The 23,959-nt window shown below is 44.4% G+C and overlaps 9 protein-coding genes across 9 annotated transcripts; 6 read left to right on the forward strand and 3 right to left on the reverse strand.

Annotated features, from left to right (window-relative positions):
• Positions 1–505: 505 nt before the first annotated feature.
• Positions 506–5,432, forward strand: VTP01DRAFT_9724 (uncharacterized protein; the record flags this gene model as incomplete). Its single annotated transcript, XM_069388981.1, has 18 exons — positions 506–550; positions 605–777; positions 855–970; positions 1,034–1,125; positions 1,183–1,478; positions 1,543–1,780; positions 1,838–1,896; positions 1,952–2,314; positions 2,379–3,206; positions 3,259–3,721; positions 3,776–3,843; positions 3,906–4,000; positions 4,056–4,333; positions 4,391–4,537; positions 4,594–4,782; positions 4,845–5,016; positions 5,085–5,231; positions 5,302–5,432. 18 exons carry the CDS (start codon positions 506–508, stop codon positions 5,430–5,432), a joined length of 3,900 nt encoding a protein of 1,299 aa, XP_069240143.1.
• A 610-nt stretch (positions 5,433–6,042) lies between these two features.
• Positions 6,043–7,312, forward strand: VTP01DRAFT_9725 (uncharacterized protein; the record flags this gene model as incomplete). The annotated part of the gene is made up of 3 exons (XM_069388982.1): positions 6,043–6,559; positions 6,619–6,993; positions 7,104–7,312. 3 exons carry the CDS (start codon positions 6,043–6,045, stop codon positions 7,310–7,312), a joined length of 1,101 nt encoding a protein of 366 aa, XP_069240144.1.
• Positions 7,313–7,594: 282 nt separating this feature from the next.
• On the reverse strand, positions 7,595–9,111 carry VTP01DRAFT_9726 (uncharacterized protein; the record flags this gene model as incomplete). Its single annotated transcript, XM_069388983.1, has 2 exons — positions 7,595–8,454; positions 8,565–9,111. The coding sequence occupies 2 exons, from the start codon at positions 9,109–9,111 to the stop codon at positions 7,595–7,597; spliced, it is 1,407 nt and encodes a 468-aa protein (XP_069240145.1).
• Positions 9,112–11,519: 2,408 nt separating this feature from the next.
• Positions 11,520–12,624, forward strand: VTP01DRAFT_9727 (uncharacterized protein; the record flags this gene model as incomplete). Its single annotated transcript, XM_069388984.1, has 5 exons — positions 11,520–11,673; positions 11,735–12,041; positions 12,095–12,269; positions 12,335–12,421; positions 12,478–12,624. The coding sequence occupies 5 exons, from the start codon at positions 11,520–11,522 to the stop codon at positions 12,622–12,624; spliced, it is 870 nt and encodes a 289-aa protein (XP_069240146.1).
• A 203-nt stretch (positions 12,625–12,827) lies between these two features.
• Positions 12,828–14,824, forward strand: VTP01DRAFT_9728 (uncharacterized protein; the record flags this gene model as incomplete). Its single annotated transcript, XM_069388985.1, has 6 exons — positions 12,828–12,950; positions 13,160–13,210; positions 13,275–13,288; positions 13,368–13,553; positions 13,622–13,714; positions 13,771–14,824. 6 exons carry the CDS (start codon positions 12,828–12,830, stop codon positions 14,822–14,824), a joined length of 1,521 nt encoding a protein of 506 aa, XP_069240147.1.
• A 115-nt stretch (positions 14,825–14,939) lies between these two features.
• On the reverse strand, positions 14,940–16,876 carry VTP01DRAFT_9729 (uncharacterized protein; the record flags this gene model as incomplete). Its single annotated transcript, XM_069388986.1, has 8 exons — positions 14,940–15,076; positions 15,136–15,491; positions 15,554–15,719; positions 15,777–15,920; positions 15,987–16,107; positions 16,163–16,268; positions 16,332–16,467; positions 16,534–16,876. 8 exons carry the CDS (start codon positions 16,874–16,876, stop codon positions 14,940–14,942), a joined length of 1,509 nt encoding a protein of 502 aa, XP_069240148.1.
• An 83-nt stretch (positions 16,877–16,959) lies between these two features.
• Positions 16,960–18,156, forward strand: VTP01DRAFT_9730 (uncharacterized protein; the record flags this gene model as incomplete). Its single annotated transcript, XM_069388988.1, has 5 exons — positions 16,960–17,283; positions 17,346–17,427; positions 17,479–17,739; positions 17,804–17,846; positions 17,916–18,156. 5 exons carry the CDS (start codon positions 16,960–16,962, stop codon positions 18,154–18,156), a joined length of 951 nt encoding a protein of 316 aa, XP_069240149.1.
• A 180-nt stretch (positions 18,157–18,336) lies between these two features.
• On the forward strand, positions 18,337–20,458 carry VTP01DRAFT_9731 (uncharacterized protein; the record flags this gene model as incomplete). The annotated part of the gene is made up of 7 exons (XM_069388989.1): positions 18,337–18,378; positions 18,446–18,987; positions 19,046–19,581; positions 19,648–19,708; positions 19,770–19,880; positions 19,940–20,297; positions 20,372–20,458. 7 exons carry the CDS (start codon positions 18,337–18,339, stop codon positions 20,456–20,458), a joined length of 1,737 nt encoding a protein of 578 aa, XP_069240150.1.
• Positions 20,459–21,672: 1,214 nt separating this feature from the next.
• VTP01DRAFT_9732 (uncharacterized protein) lies at positions 21,673–22,481 on the reverse strand (the record flags this gene model as incomplete). Its single annotated transcript, XM_069388990.1, has 2 exons — positions 21,673–21,831; positions 21,897–22,481. The coding sequence occupies 2 exons, from the start codon at positions 22,479–22,481 to the stop codon at positions 21,673–21,675; spliced, it is 744 nt and encodes a 247-aa protein (XP_069240151.1).
• Between the last annotated feature and the right edge of the window lie 1,478 nt (positions 22,482–23,959).

Here is a 23,959-nt window from a genome sequence, read left to right on the forward strand (position 1 = left end):
GATTCCACAGGAGCTTCAAAAGATACGAAAATCCATAACTGAAACTCATAAAACGTACCGAGAGTGGATTTCTGCGAACGGCTTCTCCGTGTATACTGTCAGAAGTAAGCTGAGCTCGGGTTGTAAGCACCGCGATCAACCAAGAACAATCAAAGGAGGCGGAGAAACCATCAAATCTTTGTTGATGTGGTTCTTTGTTGACAGGGTAGTCATGTCAAACTTGATATGAGAATTCTCAGAGGATACATATTTGTAAATTGTATCTCCATATACTTTGCATAGTAGCAGTGCGTACAGGAAAAAGGCTCGTACTACGCACCAATTTGTTGGAACTGCTGTACTGTATGAAGATCATAGGAAAAAGGGAAAAAGAAAATCGGAGGTGCGGAGCTTCGCAGCTGCGTTCGAAGACGCATGGTGCGTCGGCATGGTTGTCGAATTTGACTGTGACGCGTATACTGCAATTGAGCTTTCTTTACACTCTAGTCTCTGGAATTCTCGTAAAATGTCAGGACCCAACGCCTACATGGTCGCCAGTCTTCTGGAGAAGGTAGAGTCTGTACTATACTACTATTTTCGATACATCTATTGAACCCCAGCGTAGATGGGCAACGAGGACCGAGACTTTCGGTACATGGCCCTGAACGACCTGATTAATGAGCTGCAGAGAAAGCGTCTCGCCAACCTCGACGAAGCTATTGAAGGCAAAGTTGTGAGAGCAGTGCTTGGACTGCTTGAAGGCAAGAACGCCGAAGTACAGAACTTAGCAGTCAAGTGGTGAGTGGTTCTACAAATGGATGCAAGGCTGTATCCGCACCTCCTTTTCTTCTGTCCACTCACGATGCAATATGTAGTCTTGGACCTTTAGTCAAGCAAGTCAGATTGGACCATATACTCGAAATTGTAGATCGTCTTAGCAAGTTTGCGTCGCAGCAAGACGATGAAGTACTGCGTGGTATCACGAGCATGGGTAAGTTTTGTGTATTCGCAGTAGTATGTATGCTTTGTATATTGACAAAAAACTGCATACAAGGACTGAAGACTGTGATAACCGAAGTGGATCCGGCGATGGGGCCCAAAGTTTGCGCACGAGTTATCCCGAATTTGCTGTCAATGGCTGAGAATGTAAGAACAATTCCTTGATATCGAAATATGAATGGCTTCTGACGATGATATACAAAGCCATCGTACGAAATGCAGATGGATGCTTTGGATACTCTTGCAGAAGTATTAGCTCGTTTTGGGTCGCAGTTATCCGTAGAGCAGCACGAACAAACTCAAAAATGTCTGCTTGCTTTGCTAGCCCATCCCCGGTCAGCTGTACGCAAGAGAGCAACAATTGCAATCGGAAATCTTGTTGTTCACATCAGCGACGCAATGTTTTCGGAATTGCTGGAACATTTGCTACAAGAGTTACAAAAGACTGCAGGAAACAGTGAGAAATTAAGAACATTGGTTCAATGCGCTGGTGTGCTCAGGTATATAACAAGAAAACGAGGCTCTTCAAAAGTATTGCAAGATGACTGACTGGAGTTTGGCTAGTCGATACAATCCTAAGCGACTCGGTGCTCATTTGCCTACGTTGATGCCCACCGTCATAAAGTTTACTGAAGAAGCTGACGAAGATGATGAGCTTCGAGAGATTTGTCTTCAAGCGTTAGAATCCTTTGTACTCCGTTGTCCAGCAGAGACCAATGCATACATTAACCAATTACAACAAGTTGGTCTCGAATACATGAAGTATGATCCCAACTTTGCAGATGCTGATGATGAAGATGAGGTATTACGCAAAGATTTCTAACAAATTTCCACTGGAAACTTAAATACTTTTGTATAGGAAGAGGATGAGGATATGGAAGAAGAGGAGGAAGAGGAGGAAGAGTTTGACGATGTAGTGTGAGTGCTACTTCAGATGCATCGTAAAACCTATTATATGACTAACACATCGCAGTGATTATTCAGATGACGACGATGACATGTCTTGGAAAGTACGCAGGTCCGCCATCAAGCTCCTTGCAGCAATAATCGAAACTCGATCAGACATGCTGCAACAGCTGTATGAAAACGTTGCACCGGTGTTGATTGCCCGCTTCAAAGAGCGAGAGGAGTCCGTTCGTGTTGATATTTTGCAAACCTTCATTGCTTTGTTACGACAGACAGCAGTGTATTGTGGAGACGAATCGGCCTTGATAATGGATATTGATAAATCCAACGTGTACTTTGATGCTACTGGATTCGGCGAGGAGCTGGCATTATTACCAGAGACGATAAAATCTTCTAGTTCTCCGACGGATGATATGGAAACTGGAGAAGGGTAAGTCTGAAAACTTTCTCATTGATCTGTGCTTCCCCCCAATTAATTGATTTCCTCTTATAAGACCAAAGCAATTATTACAAGCTCAGGTGCCCAAGTTATCAAAATCGGTAGCGAAACAATTATCTTCAAAATCGACACAGACTCGACAAATTAGTTTCCGTTTGCTACGCGAACTTGTCATCGTTTTGCATGGCGGTCTTACCACCGAGATTCAATTATTTGTACCCTCCATTGAAGTTTCTTTGTTCACAGCCAGCACTGAACAGCATCACACAGCGTTGACATCAAACCTCAGAATCGAGATCCTTGTTTTCTTACGACAGCTCTTCCGCAATCATTCAGCTAACGCTTTGCATCCCTATCTCAGTCGATTGTCGCCCGTCATCATTAAGACTATTTCTGATAAATTTTACAAGATTACGTCCGAAGCCTTGCTACTCGCCATTGAACTCATCAAGGTAATCCGACCAATCCGCCGAAGGGAAGATACGGGTGAATACGAAATCGAAAGCATCAATGAGGAGCACAAACAATACATATATGACATTTACCAGACAACATCGAAACTTCTGGGTACAAATGACGTCGATCAAGAGGTCAAAGAGAGATCAATTCTCTGTTTCGGAGCGCTCATGTCTCAAACTGGTGATATTCTCCAATCTGAACAACGAGCTGCCTGGGACATATTCTTGGAACGTCTACGAAACGAAGTTACGCGACTAGTTAGTGTGCGGACATTGACGATTATCTGCCAAAGTCCCGTGGCAGCGGGTGATGAACTACGACGATCCGTGTTGACCGCGGTTGACGAAATTGGAGTGCTCTTAAGAAAGAGCAACAGACCTCTTCGTATTGCTAGCGCCGAATGTCTTCGAATCCTGGTCCAAAAGTAAGAATGAGCAAATTTTCAGTGATATGCCTCGCATACTTATTAGTTGTAGATATGGCCAGGATATATCGCAAGACAGCTATGTTAAACTGCTGGCGGAACTCAGAATGCTTGTCTCGGATGCTGATTTAACTCTTCTGCCGCTTGCTCTTCGAACGATTGAAGCCATTATTACCATCAGCCCTGGCACAGTCAAGGATATCAAGGAACTTATTCTACCATCTCTACTCCAACTGATGCAGTCTCCTGTTCTTCAAGGCGCTGCACTGGATAGCTTGCTGAGTCTCTTGGCCGCTTTGGCAAAATCAAGCCCTGAAGACTATCAGCTTCTTATAAAGGGACTGGTGGATCCTTTACTAACTGCAGAAGTGTCCGGGGTTTCGGCTGGAGGCGTAGCTGCCGTCGCAAACAAGTTTGCTGCTGCTACTGTAGCTCAGTGTGTCGCTGTCTTAGCTGTCAACACCGATGAGTCCAAACGTCAAGAAACCATTCAGGGATTTCTTGGATATATACAAGTAAGACAAGCTCCAAATACTATCATGAAAATTGGCGCTAAAAATCCCTGTTAGGATCAACAGATCAATGATTCTGTCAAATACCTAAGCCTTTTGACTCTAGGTGAAATTGGTCGTAGAATGTATGTTAGGAAAAGATTGGAAATTTTTCTTCTCTTCCACCAACTAACTGTCGTTTCAATAGTGATATCAGTAACCTGGCTGGTGTACACGAGCAAGTGTTGAATTTATTCACATCTCAATCTGAAGAAGTCAAATTCGCTGCTGCCTTCGCTCTAGGTACTTCTTTGGTTACATAGGCTACTCTTCTTATTAATTTACCCATCGATTGCAGGAAATATAAGCGTCGGTAACATTCCACTATATCTCCCTATAATCATTGGACAAATCAAGGAGCAGCCAAAGCGTCGATACCTTTTATTGCATGCACTTAAGGAGGTTATAACAAAATCTGACAAGGCTACGAAGCTTGGCGATGCCTCCAACGAAATATGGACATTGCTCATTGAAAGCGGCGATGCAGAGCAAGAAGAAGGAACTCGAAGCGTCGTTGCAGAATGTCTAGGCAGATTGGCTTTGACAAATCCCGAGAAGTTCTTGCCTGAATTGAAGGTGAGTAGCTTTATTAGTTGCGTAGGGAATGCCCTTGCTTATCTCTGTAAATTGTAGGAACGACTCCAGTCTCCATCAGGACATGTAAGAGCAACGGTTGCTACAGCTGTTAAGTATGCTGTCGTGGAACCTATTCGCGACTATGATGAGTTATTGAAGTCGATGATGACACCATTCCTGTCACTGCTGAGAGATTCTGATTTGGTAAGGATATAATTTTCATAGCAAGAAGGTACTGATTGCTAACGAAACTGATTTAGAATGTCCAACGATTAGCGCTGCTTACAATTAACTCTGCTGTTCATCGTAAACCACAGTTGATCAAAGGCGTATTCAACAATTTTATACCTTTGCTCTATGAGGAGACCGTTGTTAAAGAAGATCTTATACATACTGTGGAGATGGGTCCTTTCAAACATAAAGTCGATGATGGCCTGGAAATTCGAAAGGTAAACTGAAGTTGCTGTATTAACAGGGAAGGTATGGATTCTAACATGGTTGTTCAATGTAGGCAGCGTATGAATGCATGTATACATTGCTATCCACTTGCCTTGATAAGGTTGATATACATGGCTTCCTGGACAGAGTGGTGGCTGGCTTGGAGGATCAGCATGATATTCGAATGCTTGCATACCTGATGCTTAGTCGATTGTGCAAAGTCGCTCCCGCAGCAGTCACTCAAAGTAAGTATTCAAAGTAACGATTTTAAGAGCGAAATGACTGACGTTTCTCCTTTTTTGAAACAAAAAAGGACTGGATGACTTGGTTGCACCTTTCAATACAACGTTAGAGTTCAAGATGAGAAGCAATGCAGTCAAGCAAGAGGTAGAAAAGAATCAGGAGCTTGTCAAAGCAAATCTTCGATGCATCGTTGCACTGGCCAGTCTTTCCGATCCCAGTAAGTAAACAGGATTTCAGCTTCTTATCCATCGAGACCCAATCATGTTAATATTTGTTTGTAAACATAGATGTTACCCCGAGATTCGAAAATTTCGTCAAGGATATCCGGTCTGGTCCGTTAGCAGAGGAATACAAGCTGACACTGATGGAAGCCAATAACCGCGAAAGCTTACGTAACGACTATATGGATCTTTCTTGAGCGAAAAAAAAGAACCGATGTCGTCATGTATAAGCTTCGAGAAACGTCTACTACGTATCCATTTATGGGACTGCAGACGATTGAACGATGGTTTTGTTTCAGATGGAAAAGGGACATAAAATGAAGAAACGATTGATGTTTGCTATTCTTTCTTTTTGTTCAGTGTTGAATGCAGGGTAACTAAATGTATCATGATATGATATGGTGACAATTACTGCTAATCGTGATTACGTTATGAGCCTGCGATCGCGTTTCATTATTTCAGGCAAATCGTTTTTACAGTTGAAATCTTTTTCTATGCGATCTTTGGTAATTTGAAACCACGTCAACAAAGATCAACAGAAGCTTTCGGCAAGTCGCAAAGGATTTACATAAAATCCCCACTTCTTCCCAATTCCCGGGAAAGGCGACGTATTTTTTTAAGTTTTCTTTTACTCTCCACGCCACGGCCTTTTTCGGGAGGCAATATTGTCAATTAATACGACATCACAAAGCGGCAACGGACATCAAGAAAAGAGACAAAGAGTATGACTAGCTCGCCGATAAAGAAAATTGAACGAACATCGTATATCAACCTTAGCGACGCGAATTGGAACCAAGCAACGAATGTATGGCACAACCTTCCAGTGCACACACCAAAGGTGATATCCAAAGGTGTATCGACGCGGTCGAGTCCTGGAACGGAGCAACAATGACGCCGAAGAAGCAGCAGCGGTGCTGCGTGGTACAGTTCGCAACAGCAAACACCACCGCTGTTATCAAACGACTCGTGCACAATTCGTACTTTGAAGATCAGCGTGATGTCGACTCTATCGCAACGAGCATCATGGATGTTAATATCACGGAAATCCGCAAAAATTCGTCACAGTCTTTATCACCGTCACCGCCAGCATCCACGACATCAAATCGGAAAAGTTTCTTGTCATTTATCAAGGCCAGGAAACAGCATCACATTTACAAACGCAAGCAATCGATGCAAGATATAGACCAAAGGTTGGGCGAGCCAGAAGACGTGTCGCTTGCAGATATTCGCGAGAATGGGCTAAATGCATTGCTCCGATCCAAAGTTTCTCTAGCGTTCTTCTTGTATCATTCGCTGGAAGAATATTGCTGCGAGAACTTGGCAAGTATTCAGAAGAGAGAGAGAGAGAATGATGAACTGTAGTAGCTAAAACAGTCCGTACAGCTCTTTTCATCGAAGTCGAACGATACCAGTCGTTTCATTTCATGTCTACTGTGCAGCAGATGGCTGCAGCTCAGCATATCTACGACACATACGTGCGACCAAACAACTGCCCGATCGAGATCAACGTCGATGAAAAGGCATGCAAATCGATCCAAGTATGCCTAGAAAAGAGACAAGCGCAGACGTGCTTTACGCTCGCACAGCAAGCAGTGTATAAATTGCTAGAGGGAAGCTTCACGCGGTTTCTCGAGTCGCATACCTGGGCTATCCTTGTGCGAGAAACAAAAAATCACAACGCCTCAATCTATCCTCCGCATCTCGTTCGCCTAGTCGTACAACTGCTTCGACACAACCTTGAAAGAGGCACCGGTTGCTGTTCTCTAACCCTCTCACCGACCCTCCGTTGTCATCATCCTGGCCAACCATGCGGCGCTCGCATGATGCTAGAAAGACAGTCATCCGCGAATTCTGCCTGCTCTTCTTAGGTGTCGATATGGATACTGTGGATGATGACACAGATAGCCACCGTGACAATACCACCGATAATGATCATCATCATCAGCAGCAGCAACATCACCAACAATACCACGTTTGTCCACCTGTCATCAAGGAGATGCTCAAGAGACAACGACAACATGTAGTCGATGCTTTTGATTATTTGAAAAACGCATATACCCAACATCATCATGGTTAAAATGAGCATCAACATCAATAAAAGCAAGCTAAACCACAATGTGCTATAATGTTTTATTACCATAATTGATGCATTTTCAAGAAGATAAAGAAAGAGATAGAAGAAAGAGATAAAAGGAAAGAATATAAGAAAATGTGAGGGGTTGGAGTGTGTGTGCATGTGAGTGCGTGAGCCAATTTGCTTCGTTGCTTAGCAGGCAAGGTATATCAGATTATGGGTGTGAGGATAAGACAAAGAGAAGAACGCAGCGGAAAGGAACGGCATCTTGACATGGGGAGGATATTACGTATTCATAGTCTGAGCTTGAGGTTCCTGTTGTTGCTGAGTCTGCTGCTGCTGCTGCTGCTGTTGTTGTTGTTGTTGTTGTTGTTGTTGTTGTTGTTGCTGCTGCTGCTGCTGGTCCGAACGTTCAACGCACCACCACCGATGGCCGTCGCTCCAAGCGCGACTTTGACAGGCTTTGCTGCAATATTTTGCTTTGCGACATCGGCGGCATTTAGCAAACTCGCGGGGTTTCTGCTCCCACTTGAGACACTGCATATTGGCACATCTGCGGATCCCGCCGCGTGTTTCATCTTTGCGGCAGGCATTTCTCATGATCACACCTGCCCAGTACTGGATAGCGCTCGAATGAACCTTGTATGTGAATTTTTGCACGACGGAAAATACGTTGCAGTCGTAACCGACGTGAAAGAGATGACGGATATGCGGGTATTTTGAGAGATAAGCGAGCAACTGAAGAGACATTAGAATGTCTTCTTCTCGGTAAAATACACTGTCGATATTCAATGATGCACGGGCATCTACACCTGAAGCGGGCTGGGATGAAGGATTCAGGGGGTTGCTGCGTGTCTCGCCATGGGCACGGCTCTGTCTTCGGCGTTCCCGTCTGATTTTGACATAGGGAAATGTTGATCGACGGACGGTGGTAGGTGGTGCAGGATACGGTCGACTTGCAGAAGACGGCGGCTGGTCATTGTGGGAAATGATATCGGATTTAGGTTCTCGTGATTGTGAGGAGGTAGTTGTACATGTTATGGGCGATGGAGATGATCTAGTCGTACCAGTGCTAGTAGTGTCAGAAGAAGCTGGGGGAGTCGTCAATGATGGCAGCGTTTCAATTTCCAGCGGACGAGGAAACACTGAGAATAGATGGAAAAAATGTGAGCAACTCAGTCTCACACGCCACATACGTGTATATCCCCAGCCCAGCATCCAATTATGGACAAAGGGCGGGTACCAGCGAACATACCTGTAACTGATTCTTCATGGTTCTGGTCGCTGCTGGGGGTCAATGTATCAGCAAACGCTGCGTCGCTGTTCAAAGAAAACATGCGTCCGCTTTGCCGAGCTGTCCGATCCTGAAGTTCTCGCTGCCGAGTCTGCTGTTGCAGTTGGGTCTCTCTGGTGACCACGTCCAGTGCTTTCAGAAAGTTTTCGAGCACTTGAATCACGATAGGGACTGCCCCGGCATCGACGACCCTTGTTCGAATGTGTTCAGTTCCCCGAACCCCCAGATTAACAACACATTGGAAAGCAAGCGACCATTTCCAAAGGCTGCGCAAGTCCGTTGGCTGCTGCTGAGCGGATAGTATATGAATAAGGCGTTCAAGACCACCGTCCACAACAAGTATGTCCCGTATACGCGGCGAAGTCGAAGTGAGGTAAGCGAGATGAGTCAGCGAATTGATTATGGGTAGGGTAGCTGTACAGTCCAATGCACGGCGGTCGTACAATGCAGAGGTTATACAGACTGCTGCTCGACTCTGGCCAGGAAAGCATACGTTGGGCTCACGCATGACGGTGGTACGGTGGAAGGGTTGGAGAGATGAAAAAAGAAGAAAAAAAGAGGACAGGGGCTTCAAACAGTCGGCTGCACCGCAGTTTGTTGTGTGTGGTTGGTTCCTCCCGCTCGCTCTCCGCGGCTGACTCTTTCTCAATGCTGTAATCAACCAACAGAATCTCAGGTCGCGTTGCCATATTCGTCGGTCCGCCCTCTACTTCCGTAACTGTAATTAACAGTATCTGGTCTTTTATTCAAGACGGTAAGACATTATTGTTCATAAACTGCGGATAATTACATACAGTAACAATTATCTTTGTTAAAATAATGTATTTAATGCTACGTATTTGTTTATGGCTCGCGGTAACGTCCAAGTCTTTGTGGTCTCAAGAACGTGAGCACAATGGACAGACACCAAAGCTTAAACGATTTCACTCAAACTATGTAATCGGTAAGAATATACGGTAACCGTAACACATGGGTCACCACGCGTGTCATATCCTACATAACTTTTCTGTTTTCTTCAAATGATTGCCGCATTAAGAGATTCCACTCAGGCGGGCGACTTCGTAAGTTCAATCACAAGGGTACAGCAGCCGAAACGATGATGTATACTTTTAAAGTGGCCCGAACAAACAAGTCCTGTGCCTCGTCCCTTTATTTGCCCCAACCCAGCAAGTGCAACTGCCCTACTTTCTATCCGTACATGGTTGTAAACAAACAATCAGTTATACGATTTAGCCAGTGTGCAATCTATTATATGCAGCAATCATTTTAAAAGAAATAACAGTCGTATACAACCATGCCCCATTTGCAGCATACTACATAGACTTGAAACAGAAGTGTAAAAGTTTTAGACAATATGCATTCGAGGCCTTCATCGTACGAAATAATTCGATCTTTTTGATGGCAACGTGATATCCATGTTCACGGAAAACTCTGATCTTTTTGGTTCCGGAAAGATGAGTCGCCTCCCGCCCATCTCATTGTCGCGATCTTATAATATTACCCGTTTAAGCAACAGAGAAAGAAAAGGAAAACCAACAGTTTCATTTGAAAGCGCAGGTACTTGGATATTCTATTATGTGTTTCATTCTTCAACCTTATCCCTTCGAAGCAGCCATTGCACATTACCACCTGCATCAAATCCGTTTCTTGGCACACAATCCTTACCCCTCGTTCCCTTTGCATAACAATCTATGACGGAATTCTTGGACTACTGGAGCACGTACATTCACGATGTTGCAGCGGGAAATACCATGGCATTTAAATGAAGCACAATATATTCGGTGTGCCTAGCACCCGTCTTGCATTTGCATTTGAAACGTGCTTTTCTCAAATACATATCTGCCGATCCACCTACATTGTGAAAACACAGCGCAGCATCATATTATATTTATTAGTGCTCCCCGGAGAACCTTACAATAAGCATCTTCTGCAAGTCAACGTTGGGCAATTGCATTTAAAGTACTTTCTTCTCAGCAAACTTCTAAAACTACCGAGGATGCACGAATTCGATTATCATAATTACTACTCGAATCGTCAGCGGGAGAAATCCAATTTTCCGGGGCGTATGCCATCAGGTGAGGACGCCCAGATAAAGCGGTGTTTGCCATTCGACCATCATTTGCAGACTAGCAAAGTTACCGAAGTTGCAGCCAACAACGATATCGGTCGTCATGTCCTTAGCCTGCTCATAGATAGCGTTCATGATCTTCCTCTGTTCTCATCGATAAATCATTATCGCACGGCAAGTGGAACTTGCCTGTCGGGCAAAGGCACCTGGAGCATGAGTATTTAGAGTTGTCGCCTTTGACCAAAGCCAGTAGTTGTCTATCCCAAGTGCTAATGTCAGCAACTAATTGATTTAACACGATCCTCCGCACTCAATACATACTATTCAGGCAGATCTGCAATGTAGCAAGTTAACGCGGGAACGCAGCGATACATATTTTCAAACGGCTCTCTCAGAGTATTATGAGTATTTTGTTCCTCCTCTATTTTTTTTTAGGTCACTTACGACTCATCTATGCTTTCAAACGGTTTGAGGATATGCTCTAAGCATTGATGCACAACTGCATGCTTTGCAGCTATTAAGCATGCTAGTGCTGTATTCGTCGATGGCTTCCATTCTATAGTTGGCAGGAAGGCTAGCACAGGGCTTGCAGTCGAATGCTGCTTTTCTCGTAATGATGCTGGTCTTTTCCTGTCATGGTACAAATGATTAGACCATGGCTTTAGAATATGAGAAATATAGTTGATACCTAATTTTATGCATATTGGCCATGCTTTGTGCCTGGCATTTCCCGACACGACGGTCTTGTCTGAAGCAAGTAGTATGATACCATTCCTGTGCGGAGCTCAACTGTCTTCAAGCGTAAGCAACACACACACCTCTTCAGCTCTTCCTCTACGTTTTTAATTATGGTTGCAGCCTCAGAGCAGCAAGCCCGCGAACTCGTAGCGCAAGCACAAAAGAAGCTAAAGTCGTGGTCGCTGTTCGGTCCTTCCAACAAATACGAAGATGCAGCCGAGTTGTACGAGAAAGCCGGCAACATGTACAAACTGGCTCAGCAATGTAAACTCTGCAAATCCTCGCGACGGATTTCTGTGTAAGCTAACAGAATATGTAAAAAAAGGGTCTCAAGCCGGTGATGCCTTTATCGAAGCAGCCAAACTGTTCCAACGAGCGGACGGTGCCAAGTTTGACGGATCGAGAGCATACGAGAATGCTGCCAAGTGTTACAAACGGCACGATCCCGCAGGAGCAGTGGCTGCGCTCAAGGAAGCTATTGTCTTGGACGAGGAAGGAGGAAACTTTAGACAAGCGGCTAGGCACTACCAGGAAGTTGCAGAGTTATACGAGGGAGAATTGGATAATCTAAAAGCGGCGTACGATGCGTACGACCATGCAGCACAGCTCTTCAGCGCCGACGATTCCCCTGCGCAAGTATCGAGAAAACTTTTATCTTTATGTAAAACTTACACGCTGCATGTAGCATGGCAAACAAATGCTTCTTGAAGGTCGCCGAGATAGCCGCTGATTTGCAAATGTATGATGTAGCTACAGAGAAGTTTGAGCGCGTTGCCTCGTCAGCTGTAGACGATGCATTGCTCAAGTGGTCCTTGAAGGACTATTTCTTGAAAGCTGGACTTTGTCATTTGTGCACTGGAGTAAGTTTATATCCATGCTCGAGAACTTATCGCACATAATACTTAGACTGAACCTCCTCCGTTAGGACTTGATACGTGCTAGACAGGCAATAAATAGCTATTGTGGAATGGACATGTCATTCGAGTCTACGCGAGAGTTTCAGCTTTTGAAGGTGAGATTACATATTAGTAGTTGCATAAGTATATACTAAGCTATGTGTCAAATCAGGGCATTATCGATAGCATGGAAAATGGCGATATCGATCAGTTCACCCAAGTTGTATATGACTATGACAAGCTCTCACGATTGGATCAGTGGAAGACGTCAATACTCTTGAAGATCAAGAAATCCATTGACATTGAAGACCTTCGCTAATTTCACCTCTCACCTTTATCTTATTGACATTGACCGCTGCATCTTTTACGCTACCCATTCGTTTGGTATATTTTTTGCGCAAGCATGAGAACCTTTCCTCCCATTTTGTTTCTCATACAGTCTGCCCCTCTCTCTATCTTATTGGTGTTTTATCTACCGTGATTACCATACCTCGTCTTTTCTTGAAAAACAATTGTTGTACCATGCTTTGCCCAGTTGCCATTTGTGTCCTATTGACCGCTGGAAACTCCGTCCAACTTTTTTTGCGCAATGTCGCCCAGTCTCCACATGTTTGCTTCTTTCAGAGACGGATCAAATGTCTAAAGGTAAGAATGATGGACATTACGCATCGGTTATTATCTCCTTGTACCTTTTCGGCAAAAGTTATTTTGGAAGACAAAGATTTACTTCCATATGTATTTGCCGAGTAGATCTATGCCATTGATCGAGTCGCGCCGAAATCTACTTTCTACTTTTCGTAACCTAGACATCCAGTTAATCGCTGACCTTTCTTTTTCTTGTCCTTTTTGAATAGAATCTGTGGATACTCTTGCTACTAGGCTGGGCGATCTTACGACCGAGAAAGGTAGATCATGCTTCGACTAAGCGCTGTAAAAACGAGTGACTAACCGCGATTACCATCGTTAAAGCAGGTTAGTCTAGGGTGAAATGAAACGAACGCAATTCTTAAGAATGTTTTTCAGCATCTCCCGGCGGTGAAGCTTCCGCTCAGAAACCAAAAGGTATCTCATCCATCTGTTACGTGGTGGTCCAGGTTTGCGCAGGCTGTTAACAATCTCCCTCTGCACAGCAGAAAATGAATCAAACTTGATTGAGAATCATCACACTGTCCAAGTCAAGCTCGCAGATCAACAGGCTGATCCAAACTCACCGCTTTACTCTGTAAAGTCGTTTGAAGAATTGGGATTGTACGTGCAAGCAAAAGCGATTGCAAGGAGAAAAAGGCACGAAAATTGACCGATCATTATTAATATAGGAAGCCTGAACTGCTTAAGGGACTGTATGCCATGAAATTCTCCAAACCATCAAAGATTCAAGAACGTGCATTGCCATTGTTGTTATCTAATCCGTATGTATTGTATACATATTTATATGCAACGAGTAATTTACTCAATTGATGCTTAGCCCACGGAACATGATCGGCCAATCTCAGAGCGGTACTGGCAAGACGGCAGCCTTTGTCTTGACGATGCTTTCTCGAGTGGAACCAGCCATCAATTACCCACAAGCAATTTGCTTAGCTCCATCACGTGAATTGGCCCGACAGATTATGGACGTTGTCACTCAAATGTCTCAATTTTGTCAAATCTCAACTTCGCTGCTTGTCAAGGACTCGCTTCAGAAGGGACAACGACCGATTCAGTCGCAGATCATTGTTGGCACACCGGGCACAGTCATGGATGCCATCCGACGCAGACTCTTACCAACACAACATATTAAAATTTTCGTCTTGGATGAAGCAGACAATATGCTGGATAAAAATGGTGTCGGTGATCAGAGCATCCGTATCAAGGCTGCGATCAAGGGCAACTTCCAAGTTGTTCTGTTTTCTGCCACGTTCCCTGACCACGTCCGAAAGTTTGCCTCGCGCTTCGCACCAGGCGCCAACGAAATCTCTCTGAAACGCGAAGAATTGAGTGTGGACTTGATCAAACAATTTTACATGGACTGCGACAGCGAAGAGCACAAGGTTCAGGTGCTGTGCCAATTGTATGATATCCTCACTGTCAGCCAGAGTATCATTTTTGTCAGACGACGAGATACTGCAGACGAGATTGCACGCCGCATGACCCAGTTAGGCCACGCTGTGGTTGCGCTACACGGCAATATGACACCTGAAGATCGTGACAGAATTATGGACGAGTTTAGACAGGGCAAATTCAAAGTATTGATTACAACCAATGTGTTGGCTCGAGGCATCGATATCCTTCAAATCACTCTGGTCATCAACTATGATCTGCCTCTGGATGCAGCTGGTAACCCCGACTACGAAGCCTATCTTCACAGAATCGGACGAACAGGTCGATTTGGCCGCACCGGTGTCAGCGTAAACTTCGTGCACGACGAAGAGAGCTGGAAGAAGATGAACATGATTGAGCAACACTTTCAGCGTCCAATCACCCTTATACCAGCAGATGACTGGGAACAAGCAGAAAAGACTCTGAAAAGCGTATTGTAGACTCACTTTCCTATCTATCTTTTTCCTTTTATCATCATCACTTGCTTCGGAATCCAAATATATATAATTTTTTTCCAGCAATCACGCACCTCAAGGTGCAGGAGAGGAAATCAATTTACTTTCCAATGCAGAATTGACTAAACAGTACATCCAATACATCTTCCACGTCTACGCGGCCAGTAATTCTGCCAATGGAGTTTGCAGCTTGCCGTAACTCTTCCGCTGCGAGAACCACATCGTCTTTTGGCATATCTGTAAACAAGGAAGCATTCAGAATCCCCTGCAATAAGCCTTCAATTCCGTTTACTCACCTAGGAATGTTTCCAAACAATCCAGGCATTGCTCCAGATGATATCGATGGCGTGCCTGCGTGATGATCGCAGGACTGGACGCTGCCTTGTCGAATGTCTGTTTCAACATATCAATCATATCCTGAAGAAATTGGCTGACACCCAGACCGGTCTTGCAGCTTATAGCCCACACTCTGCGAACACCAGTCCGATTCTGGATGGATTGAAGCACATCATCCTCCACAGGTCCTGAGATTAAATCTTTTTTTGTGAGGATAAGTAAAGTATCCTTATCCAATACTTGTTGCAACGAAGGATCAATCTGTAAATTGTCTGTGAAAGGTAACAGGCAAATCTTGATATCCGCCATTTCAGATCTAGAAAATACAGAGCGGTTGAATAATCAAACACGTCTTAAATAAAAGGAATTTTCCCCTACCTCTTCAATGCACGCTTGACACCTTCCATTTCGATCGCATCTTGGGATTCTCGAATACCGGCTGTGTCGCTTAATATAACTGGATATCCTCCCAGATCGAGTGATACCTCGACAATGTCTCGAGTTGTCCCGGGTATATCGGAAACAATCGCCGCCTCGCGTGCAGCTATGTAAACGCTACAGTTTAAGAACCCAGTTTCCGTCCAATATAAACTCGACCTACCTAGTAAATTCAGCAGGGTGCTTTTGCCTGCATTGGGCGGTCCAAGGATAGCAACGCGCAAGCCGTTGCGAACAATCTCACCTACACGGCTATCGTTTAAATGTGCAGAAATGTCGCTGCGAAGCTGTTGAATATCCTCAAATACTGTTCGTAATACATTACACAGAATTAATCATCATAATTGATCTTTTGACTCTGATATCTAGTTACCTTTCTCAAGTGCTCCCTCGTCAATGTTTTCATCCTCTCCAAAATCTATAACAGCTTCGGTGGTCGCCATGCAGTTTATGATTTGGGACCGCCATTTTTCATACGGTTTCCGCAGACCTCCCTACGTTTCATATCAGAAAATTTCCTTCCAACACATGCACCAGTGATTATCTTGCCTCGGCTTGCCTCAAGGCCAACTGTCTCTGTGCCTCAGTCTCGGCATTTAGTAAATCCGCCAACCCTTCAAGCTCTGTAAGGTCCGCCTTGTCGTTATCAAACGCCCTTAAAACCCAAAAAATTTAGTGGATAAAGCGATCCTGATCATTGTTTTGCGATCAATCATACCTCCTTGCAAATTCGCCTTGTTCCGCCATCCGGAATCCTTCCAAACTACCGAGCGCATCCAGCACGCTTCGCACAACCGCGTTTCCACCATGCACATGAAATTCAACGATATCCTCTCCAGTAAAACTATTTGGACCTTTTGCATGATATTTCTCAGTATTAATAATTGTGCTCAAACACCTTCTGAAGGAGGCAGCGGTACCTGGAAACCATAGCAGCAATCCTCGATCGAGAGCTTCCCTTGTCAGGGGATGGCGTATCCTTCTAAAAAAGGCATGCCTGGCCTTCAAGTCGGGTATGTTTGTCATGCTCTCGACTGCACGTCGAGCGTTCGACCCTGATACCCGAATTACTGCGACGCCTGCTTTGCCGGGCGACGACGACAGGGCATAGATAGTAGGCGGAGGCGGTGACGTTGAAGTAACACTATGTTTCAGTCGCCGAGGCATAGCATAAATTGATGCAGACGTTGGTGATCGCGACGACGGCCGTATGATTGCATTGCGAAAGCAATTCAAACATAATTTTGCCAGTGTCTTTTGCATAGCAGGATCGCGCGGAAAAGATTAGAGGAGGAGATCGGTTCCGAGTTTCTTCTTCCTCGGATCTTCTCCGACGCCTCTTTGACATGATCGCTTTACGGCAATGTTCTTCAAGACTACGGTCACTAACAACTGCAACGTGTTTGACCACGTTTCGTCCTTTGCAGCAACGATCTGTGCAAGCTACGGCGCAAAAGACGACGATCGCTGCTGCTAGCCAGCTGTCAAATCGCAAAAAGTTTCTGCAAGTGGCGCCACCTGCGAGCTTATACGACAAGCTAGAACGGTTAGGCTTCGGTTCTCTCAGAAAAACAAAACGATTCTCTTCAGTTATCAAGGAGAAGGAGAAGAAGAAACAGAAAGTAGCGCAGAAAACACATCAGCAACAGGATCCAGAACCGGAATATACGGTAAAGCACTGAGGATGTCTAGTGAAGCAGAAGTTCTTTGAAGCTGAATACGTTCTTTTTAGTTCCCTGTAACGTGGTTCTTTGCGGGTGCAAAGACGCCTGCATCTTTCCCGCCGGAGGATATGAATGAAATTGCCGTCGTTGGTAAGGATGTTTTTTGATGCCCAATGAGAACGTTTGTTAAACTTTAGAAAGGGCGATCGAATGTTGGCAAGTCTAGTTTGCTAAACAGCCTTGCATCCACGACGATCGTTCGAGTATCTGACAAACCAGGATTGACTCAGCAGCTCAATTTCTTCGCGGTCGGCCGATTGTTCACGATGGTTGATATGCCAGGATACGGCTTTGCATTCGTGGAAGAAGAACAAAGACAGCAATGGCGGCAGTTGATGGAGACATACATTACGGAACGTAAAAACCTGAAACGAGTATATGTCCTGATAGACGCACGGCATGGTAACTAGTACCAAATTTGAGACACTAAAATAGTATACTGAAATAGATCATCTATTCCATGCAGGTCTCAAAATTGCAGATCTCGACTTCTTAAATATGCTTGACAGGTAAGAATATATATATATATATGCGTGGAGCACACATGGCGATGCCATCAACTAAAAAATTTAATGCAGCAAACGAGTCAAGTTCCAAATTGTAATGACCAAGTGTGATATCCCAGTGCTGCCGACTCTCGCAAGACGCATAGTGCTGGTTCAACGTCAGATCAAATCTTTCCGCAATGCAGTGCAGGATGTCATTGCCGTAAGCTCCAAGACAGGAGCAGGAGTAAACCAGATGCGAAAAGAGATACTGTTCTTGATGGGACACTTGAAGCCCAAGGAATTCTATATTGAAAGACAGGGTCGATCATAATATTGTAAAATAAATCTAATTTAAGAACATAAAGTACCTGAACCTGATCACTTTGGTTCCAGAAACAGTTACTGTTAAATTGGTCCAACCAAGCGGAGTCTAAAAGGGACAAGGAATCAGCCACGAAGTTCCTGTAACCGAGATCAAAGCAGTAATTTTTGACTTAACACTTGCACGAACATGCCGCAAATTACAAAAAAGAGAAAACGCGACGAGTCCAATGTAAGATACATTACTTCTCCAAAACAAATACGGGATTTATTAATCAAATGACAACAATCTTTTAAAGGGATCAGGTGCTAATGCCAAAGAGATCCGTCAAAAGATCAAAGTTTTGGAAGCCAGTCTTTCTGACAAGAAGAATCTAAACAACCTTGTCGAACTCTTGGATATTGCTAAAAGCGCCAAATATCCAGCTCAAGTAACTCACGCGGCTATCCATGCGATCCACCGTGTTTTTACCCGTCTCCAGCTTAACGGCGATCTTGTTCAACCCAAAAAAGCCGAAGAGCACACTGCCAAAGCTAAAGTGACGTTATGGCTCCTAGAGCAATATGAGGAGTTTATTCGTCTTGCACTATCGCTGCTCGACCACGAAGAACCCGGATTGCAGATACCAGCATTGAATATTTTGATGGCGTTGTTGAAATCCGATGCAGACTACAATATCAGCAAGAGCAACAAGTACATTTTCAACTATGCTTACTATGAACGTATCGTCCGTGCGTTTGTTCAACACCCAAGCTTAAGTCAATCTTTGCAGAACGAATTTGTTGAGAAGTATGTCAATGCATATGATGATCTACGATACTACTTTTACAAGACCACTGCGTAAGTTCCAAATCATGTCACTGAGGATTACAGCAATGGTAACATAATTGCATTGCAGTGTGATTGCAACAGCTGCTGGTAACAAGACGCAGGGAATCGACGCAGCAACAAAGGCACAGAAGAAAAGGTTAAAGATGGATGATTCGATTCCGGCATCTCGTAGTGACTTGCAGCGCATGGCACAGAATGTATTTGGTATCGTGGAATCCATTCGTTCTATGCCAACTGAACCTTCCGAGATCGACGAATTCTGGACGTGGAACCCGGCAGGAAATAACAAGAACTCAAATGAAAAGGATCAGGATAACTTCGATAACGAGGATGAGCTCTTGCTGGAAGGTGGACTTGTTTCCGATGAAGAAGAGGACGAAGAAGGAGAGGGCGTATCTTCAAAAAAGGACAAGAAAAAACATGTACTTCTTCAACTTGCCAATCATAAGCGAGAATTCGCTAAATGCTGGGTGGCCTTGCTTCGATTGCCTCTTACAGAAGAGATTTACAAAAAGACTCTGCTGATTCTCCACAAACGCATACTGCCTCACATGACAGAGCCGAGAATGTTGATGGATTTTCTGACAGATGCTTACAACGTTGGTAAGTCGTTAGAAAACGATGCTGATAGTGTGTTTCAGAGCAATCATTAACGTTGGATATCTTCAGGTGGCGCAGTGAGTCTGCTTGCACTCAACGGTCTTTTTGTCTTGGTGACCGAACATAACCTGTACGTGCCAAAGAAATTATGTCTGACGAGCTTTGACTTTTAACATGCGTTCATTCTTTAGGGAGTATCCCGACTTCTATCACAAATTGTATGTTCTTTTGGACCGCAATGTGCTGCATGTTAAGTACCGCTCCAGATTCTTCCGTCTCTTGGATATTTTCTTGTCATCAACGTATGTATTGGGTGTTCTTGTTCTTTATCACGATGGCTCTGCTAACTTGCAATTTGCAGATTACTTCCAGCCAACCTGGTCGCTTCATTTATCAAGCGTCTTGCACGACTTTCTCTTTCCGCCCCACCCGCAGCTTCCGTGGCTATCATACCCTTCATATACAACTTGATGCGTCGCCATCCAACATGCATGAAACTTATCCACAGCGACAAGGACATAGGTGAAGACAATGACCCTTACGACTTTGACGAAAAGAATCCATACGAAAGCCGGGCGTTTGAATCTTCCTTGTGGGAAGTACAAACATTAGCGCAACATTATTACGCAAACGTCTCGACGCTCGCTAAAATCTTTTCGGAAAAGTTCCTTAAACCAAAGTATGATCTGGAAGATTTCCTGGATCATACCTACGCGACGGTGAGTCTTACGACATCTATTTTTTCATTGCTGCCTTTCCCTGACAGATTAGCTTTCTTTTTTTTCTTTTTTAGTTCTTTAAAACAGAGATTGAACGCAAGAGGAAGAAAGTGCCTGCTTTAGCTTTTGAAAAGCCCGATGCGTGCGAATGGGAAATCTAGGAAGATCTTATTATTTATTATTTCACGCTTGGCTGTTGCATAGACCTTTACTGAACCGCACATCTTTGCATAATACAGCGAATGTTTATTTTCCTTGCCATTACTTGATAAACATATTACAAGGCATATACTCGGTGTCGAAGAGATAGACGCGTTTGCGAAGAAAAGCTGACCGACCTTACACTGTACCAAATTATGGCAAAAAAGAACTATAAACTAATGCATGCATTGCATGGTGAGAACTGTACATGAGTAGAAAACAAGACATTAACGGACAGATATCCATTTGCATAAGATTTTTATTTATCTTCATTTTCAAGCCTTAGAGACAAACAGTGCCGTTCAGTACACATCGACAATGTCGACGATGTATCCAGGGATCGCCAACGAGGAGGCGGCATTGGCCAGTTCCCGCCAAGGGAGGGGCCATTGAGTCTACCAGCTTTGGAAAGACCTCGGCAAAAATAGATGGGACATCTTGGTATTCAATCCCAAATATTATACAATATAGTGCCACAGAGAGTGAACCGAGGGAGGCAACATCGGAGAGCCCAGCCTAAACTTAAGAGCATGCTGAGGTACTTACGCCTGTACCGGTGTACACCTGACTGGGGATGTAACCCAGATGACGGTCAGGATCCGATAGTGCCTTGTTATTGTCCTATCCATGTAGATGATCGGAGCCAGGAAACAGCTACACATTATCACTATTTTTCTCTTTTCTCGCACTCTCTAACCTTATTCCTTTTACCTCAATACTACAATAGCGTATATATACTTGATGCGAGATTCTGTTTCTATGAATTTCTAGCTTTCCGTACGTACTCGCCACGTCTCTGTACGATGATTATGTGATGACTTGTTGCATGACCAGTAAGGATGCTGTGTCCCAACCACACCCCACATTCAAACACCGTTCTGACAGCTGTTATTAATGTTTCCTTCTCCCATAGGAGTATATGGTTATGTGCACAGTACCTTCAATATGATAAGCAAACTATTGACATTGTAAGCTCTCTTTAGAAACTCGCAGCGTTCCAAGGCGATGTTTATACGCCGAGTTAGACCAAAAATGCAAGCGGATGACTCCCAGATTCTCCAGACCACATTGCCCTTTTTATTTTGGGTTTGAAAATACTATTCTAAAGTAATAATATATGTACATTGGAGCCTATCAGACCTGCTGACAATTCAGTGTTTGGATATAATGGCTTTTAGTGGTTGCCACCACCGCTACCGCCGCCGTTTGGACAGAAAGTAACAGTGTACTTGTGAGCCTTGCAGCCAAAAGTGCTTGTCTTGTCATCGTAAGCATAGCTGTAAGCATCCTTGCAGCCAGACTTGAACTTGTCAGCGTACTCGCTAGCCTTGCACTTTTCAGAAGAGTTGTATTCGCCGCGGCAGCAGTATTCGTCGTTGTTGAAAGCAGCGCACGCACTCTTGCAAGCACCTCCGTCGGTCTGAAGTTCCATGGGGCACGAGGGAAGCGAAGGACAGAAGGATGGCCACAGTCGCCTTCACCGCCTTCAGGCAAGACATCGAGAGGCAAGTTGAAACCATCGAAGAAGGAGATATCGTAAAAGTCTTGACCACCGTAGCCCTTGAACAAGAATTCGGCTAGAGATACAGCGGAGCCATAGTTACCGCAATCATTACCGTCCTTGCAGCCCCAGAAACGGCCGGACCAGTTGGAGTCGACCTGGAAGTCGTGCGAGGAACCGGCGCCGACGTCGGTAGATTCTTGTTTACCGCCACCGTTGGTAAGCTTGTACACCTTGAGACCAGAACCGCGGCTGTTCTTGACTATAACGGTTACTTCACCGCCACCGCCATTGCCACCGCTAGAAGTTGAGTTGCCGGACAAAGAGTGAGAAGGACCAGCCGAATAAGATGAGGAAGAAGAAGAGGAGGAAAAGTAGGAAGATGTAACGGAAGAAGAGGTGGGAGAAGGAGAAGAAGATGCAGGAGCAGGCAAGCTAACGCCAGCGATAGCAGCGAGGGAAAGGATATTGAAAAGCATCATCTTGAAGGAGTGTGATAAGAAGAGGAAATAAAAAGGATGTAAGGATGGGTTAAATCAATGAAAGAAGATAGAATGCTGTCCCAACGTAGCAGATTCGTCCTCTTTTGTAGCTTTTTCCTTCGAACACTGAAACAGCGGCAATCATGATGATATATAGATTTAAAACCGAGGCACAGATTCTGGTTCGTTCAATGGTAAATGGATATATTGCCTTTCAAATCACATCAAATCCCTGGAAGCAGGACCGACATTGCACTGATACATGCCACTGCAAACCCTCAGGAACAAGGAACTTCTTACATCACAGATTCACTCGGCGATGCATCAATGATGGGAAGGATTCATTTGTGCATTTGTTACCCTGTAACGTTTGTACTTTACACCAAGATCATGCAAAGTCCTGCGCTTCGGAGTGTAAGCATCAAGGCTGAGCGTGCACGGACCTGATCGACCCCTTCGGTGCAACCAAGCATCGCAAATGTATTTGCCTTGAAGAGCTGAAGATTGAACAGATAAAGAGATGAAATAATAATGCGCTTATTGTAAATATGGATTATCTATAATTCAAAAGTGAATATATAGTTTGGAGAGGAAATGTATTGTATTTTTGAGAATGCTCAGGCCAACAGCTTCTCCACAGATTTCTTCAAACGCCGACGTGTCTATAAAAACGGCTGCAGCAGCTAGTGCTTTTCCACCTCTTTCTTTCCTCTATCGCTGTGTTGTGCCGCCGTGCCCGCTGTTCTAGAAGGATAGTGAGGTGTTTTGCGCAACAGAACTTGTCCGATCTTCTTTCCCGAAGTAAGGACAAGGCAAAGAGAGATCACTCCCCGGCCTCAAGTTATTGTTCGCCCTGCTTGAAATCCGTGTTCCCGCTTGTCCGCTGACAAATGTCGAATGGGCAGCTAATCTTCAAGAACTCGGAGGAGCTTGTCGAATAGGGATCTTTGCTACTTGCTCTGCCTGCTCACCCCTGTCTGGAAGTCTTCTGGAATCGGCGTGCGCAACGGGTTCTCCTGCGTGCCTTCAATGGTCATGCACCTTTTCGGAGGAGGGATCCATAGGAGGGATCCATAGTCGGTAGCTTCCTTTTATTCCTTGATTGTTTGCTTAATCTTGCCCTAGGATTGGCTTTCAGTTGAAAATAAGTGAAGTGTTCGCGAGTGCCGCTGATTTTGGTTGTCTGCCCCCATATGTGCGAGTCCCAAGCATCTCGGCTATCTGCGCGTTCATAAGCGTACAATGCAATGAGGTTATTCAATGCCTCTGGCAGATGATACGAATGGCCCCATCCATTCAAGCGCGAGATCTATAGTCAATCTTTTCTCTTTAGATAGTCTTGTTTTTTGTACACCACAGTTTCAATAAAACTTTGGATATGTTAGCTAGAATTCCCTCTTGCTTTTACATGCATGAATAATAGCAATATTCCTTTCAGGACTAATCGCGTTTCTTTTGTTTGAGTGTGGAGAGCAACG

This window comes from Rhizomucor pusillus (genome assembly GCF_041956525.1).
Source record: "Rhizomucor pusillus strain CBS 183.67 unplaced genomic scaffold VTP01scaffold_7, whole genome shotgun sequence".
NCBI lineage: Eukaryota > Fungi > Mucoromycota > Mucoromycetes > Mucorales > Lichtheimiaceae > Rhizomucor > Rhizomucor pusillus.